Source organism: Cnephaeus nilssonii (genome assembly GCF_951640355.1).
Source record: "Cnephaeus nilssonii genome assembly, chromosome: 15".
In the NCBI taxonomy this organism is placed as follows: Eukaryota; Metazoa; Chordata; class Mammalia; order Chiroptera; family Vespertilionidae; genus Cnephaeus; species Cnephaeus nilssonii.
The window spans coordinates 55872059-55884228 of record NC_137086.1 but is presented as its reverse complement, the minus strand read 5'-3'; the positions used below and the strand labels follow the sequence as shown (position 1 = coordinate 55884228).

The following is a 12170-nucleotide window of genomic DNA, read 5'->3' as shown; positions in this document are numbered from 1 at the left end:
TGCGCAGGTGGCCCGCCCTCTGCGGAGCTCAGGCATTTGATGGGTGGAGGCAGGCGCCCAAGGTGGGCCAATAGATAGTGGTTGTGAAATGTCAGACAGGGCAGTACAGTAACCACTGCACCGAGTGATGCTATCGTGTAACTATCTGTGACGGTAATTACACCCAGAGATGAACTCAGAGGCCTCACTCTCCTCCCATCAGTAAGACTGTCTGTCTCCTCTTGTCCTGGGAACAGGGACTCTTTCTGTGACACTGGCTCTCTGTCGCCTCCTCCCTGGAGCCCTCCTCAGCCCCTCTGCATGGAGGGTTCCCCCCTGGGCGGTCACAGTCCTCTGCAGGCACACCTGTGGCACAGGGCTGGTGTCCCTGACTCGTCTCCCTACAGCACTGGGAGGTCCTGAGTGCAGGTACCTGTCTGGCCTGGCACAGTCCTCCTGGGCCCCAGCGTAATGCCCCAAGGGTCATGGACACTCGGTGCTTATGACAGGGATGACATCCGAAGACATTCTATAGTGACAGCATTTTAAAATGTGCTTGTAGTCGGGGGTGAGGTGCCCTTAGAAATCCCAGGAAGAGAAATTTGTGAACATTCTTTTCAGAGTGTCCCCTGTCTCTGTTAATACTCACAGCCTATGGTGCGTTTGCAGGTGGGACCCCTCAGTGGGGCAGTGGCCTCAGAGTGTCACAGAGCGGCAGCAAGGATGGCTGGTGTCCCCGGGCCAGCAGCCGTGTAGCTGGCTACTTCATAGTTCTCAGGAAATGATGGCAGGATGTCCCATCAGCTTCTGCACCCTGATCGTGCGGCTGGTCCGAAATGGACCTTGTAATTCTGCGCACTTGCATTTGGCCCAAAGCCTGGGAAACCTGATATGGAAATGAACCTGGTGTTCATTTACACTGAGCCCTGTCTGTGCTGTACACACACCGAGGAAGGGAAGGCTGCCCCCAAAACATACACATAAAAACAGGCACACACCGCCTGGCTAGTGTGGCTCAGTGGTTGAGCATTGTCTCATGAACCAGGAGGTCAAGGTTTAATTCCCAGTCAGGCACATGCCTAGATTGCAGGCTTGATCCCCAGTGTGGGGTGTGCAGGAGTCAGCAGATCAATGATCCTCTCTCATCATTGATGTTTCCATCTCCCTCTTCCTTCCTCTCTGAAATCAATAAAAATATATTTAAAAAAAACATGCACACACCAATAGGACATGCACACACACAACACACACAAAATACCCATAGCATATACCAGTGATGGGCAATCTTTTGAGCTTGGTGTGTCAAACTTCGCCAAAAAACTGAGCATAACTTGGGTAGTGTGTCACTTAGAGGAAAAAACTAACTCCAAGACTCTAGTCGCAAATGTTTCATCCTCAGGAGCAGCAAATGTTTCATCCTCGGCATGCGGCCGCGTGTCATCAGAAATGGCTACGCGTGTCAGTGCTGACACACGTGTCATAGGTTCGCCATCACTGGCATATACAATACACATATAACATATACACAAAACATATACAACCACAAAACACACAGCACACAATAATATAAACACAAAAATACAACACACATACACATAAAAGACATAAACACTATGAAAACATACATGTACACAAAGTATATACACATAAAGCATATAAACACCCCCATACACACACAAAAAAAAATGCACCAAATACACACACAGGCAGAAAAATATTGCATGTCAAAAAGTCTGAATGGTGATGGCTCTATAAGTGGTTAAGGAGTGGTTAGATAAGTGAAAAAAAGATTTATTAAATTAGATTCCTTAAAAGTCTCTAAGTCCTGGCCAGTTAGCTCAGTTGGTTAGAATGTTGTCCCAATAAGTTAAGATTTCAGGTTTGATCCCTGGTTAGGGCACATAAAAGAATCAACCAATGAATACACAAATAAGGAACAACAAATCTCTCTCTCTCTCTCTCTCTCTCTCTCTCTCTCTTCCTTCCTCTCTCTTTAAAATCAACAAATAAAAAATTTTAAAATTCATTGTGTGATGCAAAAATTTTAAAAGTATGTAAGGAAGATATGTATATGCTTTGACCCAGCAATTACACTTCTAGGAATTTATCCCAGGAACATAGTCAGTGATGTATGCAAAGGTTTAATACCAAGCATATTTAGCATGGCATCCTATCTAATAAAAGAGTAATATACAAATTAACCATCACTCCACTACACCCACAAGCCATGCCCACAGGCCATGCCCACCAGCCAATCAGGAGTAAATATGCAAATAAACCCAACCAAGATGGCTACAGCCACAGAGAGCAGGAGGGAGGCTTGGGTTTCCCCGGCAATGGAGGAAGCCAAGCTTTCCGCCTTCCCTTGCCGGCCTAGGCCTCCACTCAAGGCTACAAAGTTTCAATTATAGAAGATACATAAATCCAAACAGAAATGGTGGCACCCACGGAGCTGGAAAGAGCTGATGTTCAGTTTAGGCTAGGGTTGCCCCTGGTCATGGAGGAAGCCAAGGTTTCTGCACACCCTGGCCGGCCCAGGCCTCCGCTTAAGGCTACAAAGTTTCAATTATAGAAAATACATAAATCCCAACAGAAATGGTTGCCACCATGGAGCAAGCAGAAGGCTTGGCTCCACTCCAGGCTACAAAGTTTCAATTGTAGAAGATAAATAAACCCCAGATACCAGGGCCTCCACTTGGGTCGCAGGGGGTGTGGCCGGCCTGTAAACCACCACAGGCCCCTTGCCCAGGCCTCCCCACATCCCAAGGGAACCCCCACCCTGATCTGGGACATCCTTCAGGGCAAACCAGCCGGCCCCCACCAGTGCACCAGGCCTCTATCCTATCTAATAAAAGAGTAATATGCAGATTGACCATCACTCCAGCACACAAGATGGCTGCCCCCATGTGGACACAAGATGGCCACCACAAGATGGCCAGCAGGGGAAGGCAGTTGAGAGGGACCAGGTCTGCAAGGGAGGGCAGTTGTGGGAGATCAGGCCAGCAGGGTAGGGCAGTTGGGAGGGACCAGGCCTGCAAGGGAGGGCAGTTGGGGGCATTCAAGCCTGAAGGGGAGGGCAGTTAGGGGTGACCAAGCCGGCAGAGGAGGGAAGTTGGGAGCGACCAGGTCTGAAGGGAAGGGCAGTTGGGAGGGACCCACGCCTACAGGGGAGAGCAGTTCGGGGGGACCAGGCCTACAGGGGAGGGCAGTTAGGGGTGACCAGGCCTGCAGGGGAGGGCAGTTAGGGGCAAACAGGCTGGCAGGGGAGCAGTTAGGCATTAATCAGGCTGGCAGGGGAGTGGTTAGGGGGTGATCAGGCTGGCAGGCAGAAGCAATTAGGCGCAGTCAGGAAGGCAGGCAGGCAAGCAGTTGGGAGCCAGCAGTCCTGGATTGTGAGAGGGATGTCTGACTGTCTGTTTAGGCCTGATCCCAGTGGGATTGGGCCTAAAAGGGGAATCGGACATCCCTAGAGGGGTCCCAGATCGGAGAGGGTGCAGGCTGAGCTGAGGGACACCCCCCTCCCCGTGCATGAATTTTGTGCACCAGGCCTCTAGTTGTATATAACAGTGTAAACATTAAGACCCGAATGTTCAGAGATTAGTGTAATAAGGTTTATCCACAGGTAACCCTTGTCCTCTTCCTCAACCTCCAACAAATAAAAACGCAAATGAGCAATCAGAGAACATCCTGTTGTGCATCAATGGTGACCAGATTACCAGGTTTACTGAGGTTGTATGGTGGGGGCACTACAGGAACTTTGCAGTGAGTGCTCCACACCCACGACATCACACCCCCTTGCTAAGGTGACCTCCCTCTCCACTCCCTCCCTCTGGAGCCCGGGGCAGGGTCTCCATAGGCCTAATTCCTGCAGACCCTACAGGGCTCCTCTCACCCCATCTCCTCCTGGGCCCTGGGAACAGGAGTACCTGCCTGGGAGGCAGTTTAGCAATAGTCTTGACTTTGCTTTTCCTTCATCTTTTCCTTCACCCTCTCTTTCCCATCCCAAAGGTTTATGAAGAAATTCTCCAAAGATCTTTCTTATGAATTTAACAGACAAAATAGAGATTTTAATTCCAGCTCTCAAGGGAATAACCTTTTTCCAGGCCTTTAGCTGAAGAATGAAGTAAATTGCAGCGATAAAAAATCCTGTTGTAGAACAGTATTGATCACATGAAACGACCCGGGGTATCATATTGAGTAGAAAAAGCAAGATGCATTGTTAGTAGGAAAGGCATGTTACAAAAGGATCTACAGATCTACAGAACATTTTTCTGTTTGCATGTATGTAGATGTGTGCATGGAAAACCATAGAAGGAGAGGCCATTTAAGGGATGGAACCACCACATCCTCATAAAGGCGTGTGCTCTAGTCCTGTGCTATTGGAACTAAGTGTGTGATCAGAAGTTAATTGCTTAACCCCTTAAACTACTCTGTCTTTTGTCTGGAAAGCAATGAGGACAGCGCCTCCCAGCGGATCGTCAGAGGATCAAGAAAATGAAGACAGAAAGCCCTGGGCTGGGTCCAGGCCCAGCAGGTGCGAGCACACGTGGCCAGGACTGTGGGTGTTGCTTTGTTCCCGCATTTGGTGGTGCTGGTGGTGGTGCCCAGAAGCTGTGATCTTACTTGGTTGTGTGGACTTTGATCTGAATTGACTGCTGGTTTTGGTGTTGTGAGGCTCAGCCATACTTGTGACTGGACAGGAGCAAATGCAATGCAAAGCACACGGGAACACCCTGTGGGCTGGAGAGAGAAGCTGGTCGTTGGGGGAGCTTTGCACATCCCCACTGAAGGAAAGGTGGAGGGAGGTGTCGGTGATGTCCTGGAGTGCATCTGGAGGAGAGATGCCAGGAGGGCCTTTTTCTCGGCAATGTGGGCGTTGTACCTGGGACTGGGGCAAAGAACCCACGTGAGGGCAGGGACTTTGCGGCACCGGGCCACTGCCTGACCATCTTGTGTCTCCCTTTCTTCCCCTCAGGTCTCGTCCCCACCCCTCTGTTGTGGGCGTACATGGGCAGCCCCACCATCTGTCTTGAGCACCTTGAAATGTGTTGAAGGGAGGTGGCCCAGTTCTTGGCAGAGGTGGCACTGCCCTTAGGAATTTTGCTTATGCGCACACATTGCAAAATGGCAGGCGATGACGACTGATAACCTAAGATGCTGTTATCATTGGCTAAAGGAATGTTGCTGTGCCTTTTGTATATATACTCCCAAACTTTATTCATACTAAGGGTAAAGCCTGGTTCCGCCACGTCAGAGATTCTGAGGACAGAGCTCCAGGGGCCCAAGACAGAGCCACAGATCGAGGGGATCCAGGTAGGTGGTCCTCACCACCCCCCCCTCCCCGGCACAAGAGGCCAACAGACAAGATAGGGAACCAGATGCTCTCCCCGCCCCCTCTGCTGTTTCAGCCCAGCAGACACTCACTGTCTCCTAGGATGGCTTCCCCAAGGAGCAGGGCCTTGTTGCAAGGCCAGGCCAACACAGAGCTTAGGACACCTTAGGGAGATGCTGCTACCTGGTCTGAAGGCTGAACTGATTTCCAAGTTGGGGAAGTACGGGACTTCAGAAAGAGATACTGGGCCCCCATAGTTTGAGTGTCCCTAGGTGGCAAGAGAGGATCTCATGTGCCTAACACCCTGCTTCTTTAGGGAGCCTTGTGGACCCCACTTGCACCAATGTTGATGTAGGTGGCCCCCATAAGCAGCTCTCAGGGACACCGGGGGCCTCCCTCCTGGGCATCACCCTGTTCTCCCCCAGCAGCACATATTTGGGCACCCACATTTCTGCTAGACACCTCTTGTCTGGTGGCCCGTGGCTGCTAAATTCTCTGCCTTCTTCTCTGTGTCCCTTATTTACCCCCCAAACTGCAAAGGTAATTGTGCTTTGTGGGTTCAGGGGATGCAGACAGAAATCAAACATAAAATCAAATAGTGGATACCTGTGCATCCCTTAAAGCTCCTCCAGGCGCCCCCCCACCCCAGGGCCTCAGTGACCATCCTCAGCTTTCTCCACAGTCCTGGATGCCGGGCCCTGGAGCCCTTCCTTTTCATGTTTATTTTTTGCGAAACCATTTACTTCCCTCTGTCACACGCTGAAGGCATTCTTGGAGGTTTGGTTTTCCACGTAAATTGACCATCTACAATGTTTTAAAAAATATATTTTTATTGATTTTTGAGAGATAGAGGAAGGGAGAGGGAGAGAGAGAGAAACATTGATCGGCCACCTCTTACCAGGGATCAAGCTCACAATTTGGGCATGTGCCCTGACTGGGAATATGAACCGGCAACCTTCTGGTGCATGGAAGGACACCCAGCCCATGGTGCCACACTGGCCAGGCCCCCTCTGCAATCTTAAAAGTGGTGTGGCCCTTGAGAAGTCGCTCAAGGTTTTCTTCTTGAAAACTTTTCATCTTGAAGGTTTTCAAGAACAAGAATTCTTGCCTCTGCCCTCACAGTGCTGCCCTGAGCTGACACTGGGGAAGATTCTGTGTGAACTGAGTGAGAAGTGATGCATGATATTGGGGAAGAGGGGTCTCCTGTGTCAGCCTCCTTAACACAGCAGGAGCTGAGCCTCCTGGGAGAGTTTGGAGGCTCCGTTTTCCATGACAAGAGGCTGCAAAGAAACTGCCTTTCTTTGCAAAGATTCGACTGCGAGGAGGTTGGGTGTGTGTGTGTGTATGTGTGTGATTTTTTTCTGTAAAGGTTGGGACAGTCAGCATTATAGGCTTTACTACCTATCCTTGAATACTCATCTCTGCTGTGTAGCTGGAGAGCAGTCACAGATGACATACAGATGCCTGTGTTCCAATAAAACTTTATTTAAAAAACAAGAGTGGGCCCTGGCTGGGGTAGTTAGAGTGTCATCCCAATATGTCAAAATTGTGGGGTAGATCCCCAGTCAGGGCACATATAAGAATCAACCAATGAATGTGTAAGTGGAACAACAACTTGATGTTTTTATATCTCCCTTCCTCTCTCTTTCTCTCAAACAAAACAAAACAAAACAAAACAAAACAAAACAAAACAAAACAAAACAATACAAAACAGGAGTGGGATGACTTGGCCTATGGACTATAGTTTGCCAGCCCTGGGATTCGAGCAATGCAGTTTGAACTGTCTATGTCATTTTTATAAAATGTTGTCAAGATCCATAAAAATGGTATTGTGACCCACAGGTTGGAAAGCGTCACTTTGTAGGGGCGGAAATCAAAGGAACACCGGAGGGAAGAGCACGGTCAGCTGGGCAAGGCCGCCCCAACACCGCCAACCGTTCTGGGCAGAGAGGGCGGCCGGCGGCCTGCTGCACACGCAGGGCATTGGCAAGGTGTCCTAGGTCAGGTGCCATGACAGTGTCCTTCCTGTCCCCTCAGGTCCTGCCTTTCATCCCAGGCTCTGGGTCATTTCATCACCCTGACGATGTCCTTCCAGGAGCAGAGCATAGGAGTGCAGGTGGACTCTGCAGATGGGGAAGGGGTCAGAGGCCAGGGCAGCGCCGAAGGTGAGGTGCTTGTGAAGATCCGCCCCCACCCCCTCAACCCCCCACCCCACCCCCGCGAGGAGCTGTGTACAAGCCCCTGCCTCAGGGATTCACCCCTGCATGAGTGAATTCGAGGACAGAAATCCTCAAGGGGAGATGAAGCTTAGTCGCAGGCGACCGGAGCAGCTGGTGGTGGATAAATGGGCCAACTTTATCAGCAGCTTGGGGCGTGACGTCCTGACTCACCATTGCCATGGGGTGATTTTGAACCCTCCACTGGCACCTGTGCTCCTGCCTGCCCAGCCCAGCCGTGGAGGGGCCTGCGTGGGGTCTCTGCATCTGGGTGGGCAGTGACCCAGCACCTCTGAGCACTCCCGGAGGAAGCACTGGGCACTGGCTCAAGGGAGACATTAAAAGCAAAACGCTGAACCCCATGGCCGTCCAGTGAGTGAGTGTGAGGGGAGGGGCCCAGAACACACCAGAGGCCACATCCCTGAGCACATCCCTCACACGTGGCCGTCACAGTTCGGAGCTAAAATCAGGACGTTGGTCTGACAACTGCGGGTCCACTAAGGGTAACAACAGGGAGGTCAACACCCAGGCCCACTCCTGGCACAGGGCTGCGGGCAGCTTCCACTCACTCTGCCCTGCAGTGCGGGGAGTGGGCGCTGGGCAGGGCTGGGCACGGGGAACTTGGAGCGACAACACTGAGCCGTGTCCTGCGCTGCCTCTGTCGTCAGTGCCCTCTGCTTCTCGGAAGCCTGGGGCTTCCTGAGCCGGGGACACGTGGGGGCACGTGGGGACACGCAGCTCCGGGCAGTGTCAGACTGCCAGCGGTGGCTGAGTGGTGGCAGAGCCAGGCTGGCAGATCCTGTTTGCAGAGCACAGGCCGGCTCTTCTCCCGCAGCCCCGTGCGTCCTGAGTCTGGTTCCTCCCGGCGGGCGCTCCTCAGACTTGGTGAGGGATGCTCTGCCCTGAGCTGTGCATGTTCTATGGCGGGTTCTGCACTCAGCTCCAGTTCACCTCTGTTCCCCAGCATTTTCGACCAGAAAAGTTATTTTTTAATGTCACCACTGCCTCTCTTCTCAGTGTTGCTGAAAACACACACAAACAAGTAAGGTATTAAATGGCCGCTGGTGCTCCTGGCCCCTGAAATACCCCACCTCACTGTCTCTCATTCCAGACCCAACCCACGGCGCCCTGGAGCCCGGCCCGAGCCTCACCTCCCTCAGCTTGGCCAATGCAGGTACGGCCCAGGGCCTGGACAGGGTGGGGTGGGGAGGGTACCTCAGGGCTCTCTCAGGGGAAGGGGAGAACCAGAGACGGGGGACACCTATAGGTGCGGGGGTTAATGTTTGAGAAGTTGGAAGGTTTAGCAGGGGTCCTCAAACTTTTTAAACAGGGGGCCAGTTCACTGTCCCTCAGAGAGAGGGAGGGGAGTCGGAGAGTGCAGCGCACATTCCACACATGCGCACTGCGGGCCCGGGGTGCTAAGCATGACAGGCAGCGGCGGCAAAAAACCCGGCGGGCTGGATAAATGTCCTCGGCGGGCCGCATGTGGCCCGTAGGCCATAGTTTGAGGACCCCTGGTTTAGAGTTTATCTGGTTTCATGATTCTGAATCAACCTGCATAAGTCCCATGAACTCAGAATGTCTGGGGGTGGGGGGTCGGAGGGGAGAAGGGCAGAAAGAAGCTCCTGGGGAGATTCTAGTGTAAGCCGGGCTGTGACCCCTGAACCTCATGTGACCCCCGGACCTCACATGACCCCTGGTCATTGGAGTTACTTAGGGTCTGGCCTGGGCCACCTACCCTGTCATAAGCACCGAGTGTCCATGACCCTTGGGGCACTAGGCTGGGGCCCAGGAGGACTGTGCCAGGCCAGACAGGTACCTGCACTCAGGACCTCCCAGTGCTGTAGGGAGACGAGTCAGGGACACCAGCCCTGTGCCACAGGTGTGCCTGCAGAGGACTGTGACCGCCCAGGGGGGAACCCTCCACGCAGAGGGGCTGAGGAGGGCTCCAAGGAGGAGGCGACAGAGAGCCAGTGTCACAGGAAGAGTCCCTGTTCCCAGGACAAGAGGAGACAGACAGTCTTACTAATGGGAGGAGAGTGAGGCCTCCGAGTTCATCTCTGGGTGTAATTACCGTCACAGATAGTTACACGATAGCATCACTCGGTGCAGTGGTTACTGTACTGCCCTGTCTGACATTTCACAACCACTATCCATTGGCCCACCTTGGGCGCCTGCCTCCACCCATCAAATGCCTGAGCCCCGCAGAGGGCGGGCCACCTGCGCAGTCAGCGGCCAAGAGGGGAGGGTATCTGCAGGCAGGGCTGGCCTGAACGCTCTCTCAGGAGCCCTGCCCTGGGGACGTGCCCTGGCCATGGCTGCGGCTCGTCCTGCCCATTCAGGGAGGTTCTTGGAAGGCCAGGCTCAAGCCCTGTCTCTTTCTAAGGGCCTGCAGGGCCAGCTGGTCTCACGATGTGGCCTCCTGTGCTTCCTGCCTCCACCTCGCACCCTTCACTGCCCCTTCATGGCCAGGCCAGTGACAGGATGGGTTTCCCCCAGGCACTGCTGGGTGCAGCAGAGGGGTTAAGAAGAATAACGATGAACATAATAATGATTAACAGCTCCCTGAGTTCTTTCCATACTCAGACACCTGGCTAAGTGTCGTTCATTTGTGTAACATTTTAATCCTGTCAACACCCCTTCGAGGTAGGTGCTATTCTTACCCCATTTTACACAGGAGGACATGGAGGTTGGAGAGATTAAGTGACGTCTGCTATGTGCTGGAGCAGTAACTCACAGAGCTCGGAGTTGAACCCATGTGTCAAAATTGGGAACCCATGTGCTCACACATGTGCTGAATCGCTGGTCTGGAGCAAGGCAGAGAGAGTGGGGTGGGGAGGTCTTCAGAGGGCTGATCTCTGAGCCCACAAGCAGGAGGGGTCTGGGCTGGGACCCTCCCCGTGGCCTAAGAAGGATTGAGTTTTCCATTTTCAATGTGAAGTGTTGACATCTGGTTATATTCATCTAGATCCAAAAGTCAAGAACCAAGAACCACAGACATTTACCTTTTACGACCGGGACCAAAAAGTATTGGTGCTGGATTCTGAGACACTCATAGCAGTTCACAAAAAACCCTTCACACGCCCAGGTGACTCTGACTCTTTCTCTCTCTCTCTCTCTCTCTGCTGTTTTCTGTCCGCCAAGTCCTTCCAGCTGGGGCTCAACTCAGGCTGTAGGAGGACACCTCCAGTTCCAGCAGGGGGCAGGCAGTGGGCAGAGGCGCCCCGGGGACTGCTAGGAATGCAGTGGTGGAGTGGAGGGTCTGTGAGGGTACAAGATCTGAGGGGGGTCTTTCTGGTCTGTGCGGGAGGAGAAGGCTTGCACCGAGTGAAAGAGCCTGCAGCCCCACAGACAGAAGGCTCATCCCTGATATGAGAACGACCCTGCTTTTTGTGACTGTCTTTTCCCAGAGACCTTCTATGTCTTAGCCTCTCCCATGAGCTCAGCGGGTGACAAGGGAAACCCCGTTTTCCTGGCTGTGTCAAAAGGAGAGCTCTGTCTTTGCTGTGAGATGGACAAGAAGAAAGGCCGGCCGGCCCTCCAGCTGAAGGTGAGCATTCCCACCCAGTGTCCTGTCCTCTCAGCCACCCCAAAGGGGAAGGCCAGGCCCGGCAGTGTCCCTCGCTCCCCACTATGCTTCTCCTCTTGGCCGGTGCCACAGGAGCCCCTCTGGGGAAAGCCGGTGAGAGAGCTGCTGGCCCTCCTTGGCTCTGAGCTCCAAGATCCCATGGCTGAGGTTTCCCTGGTCAGAGGCTGTGCTGCTGACCACTCCCTTCTACCTCACAGAAGAAGAAGCTGGCCTGGCTGTCTGACTCAGCCACAGAAGATTTGAAGGGCTTCACCTTCTACAGGAGGAAAAGGGGCTGCCGGAACACACTGGAGTCTGCGGCCCACAAGGGCTGGTTCATCAGCACCGGCCATGAGAATGAACCTGTCAGAATGACAGACAAGCTTGGGAGAGAGGAGATCACCGACTTTGCATTTATAGCAGTCAGCAAAGCTCCAACAAGCCCCAGTGAGGTCAGCGAGTAGGACACGAATCTTGATAACTTTCTAGTTTGCATTCAGCTGCTCAGAAAATAAAGAAGTAATACCAGAAAGTTAAATGCTTCACTTTAAGGAGAGGGTAGGTCTTTACTGCTTCACATAGTCAGATCTTCATAATTTTTGTCATCTGCATTTAAAAGAACATTTCCCAGTAAGTTGCGCTGAAAATCCACAAAAATTAAGCATGTGGTGAAAAAAATGTACCAATGTGCATTTCATGTATTTCCTACTAAATACTTTCATGTAGTCAATAAAGATTTGAGTATGTTACAAAATAAATGTGTCAGTCATGTAAAAACAAACTATTAAAAACTAATTTGCTGAAGGTACAAAGACCAAAAGTTTACTTTAATTAATCAACTAAATTTGATTTTGTCAAACTATTTTTTGCATTTACTTCACTATGAAATGGCTTTAGTCACTAGATTTTGGCAGGTTAATATTAGAAGTTGGTAATAAATATACATGTACATGTGCACTGAACTGTAAGGTAAAATGTATTTCCAAGAGTGCACTGTGGTAAAAAAGAAGTTTGAAAAGCACGATTTCCTGGTTATGAAAGCGGTCAGCCAGTGGGAAACGACAGAGCTTACTTA

General features: G+C 51.9%; 1 protein-coding gene across 1 annotated transcript; it reads left to right on the top strand.

The window, feature by feature from the left end:
• Positions 1-5179: 5179 nt before the first annotated feature.
• IL37 (interleukin 37) lies at positions 5180-11809 on the top strand. The gene is made up of 6 exons (XM_079792573.1): positions 5180-5292; positions 7349-7476; positions 8639-8701; positions 10496-10615; positions 10938-11077; positions 11314-11809. The coding sequence occupies exons 2-6, from the start codon at positions 7395-7397 to the stop codon at positions 11557-11559; spliced, it is 651 nt and encodes a 216-aa protein (XP_079648699.1). The 5' UTR covers positions 5180-5292; positions 7349-7394; the 3' UTR covers positions 11560-11809.
• The last annotated feature ends 361 nt before the right edge of the window (positions 11810-12170 follow it).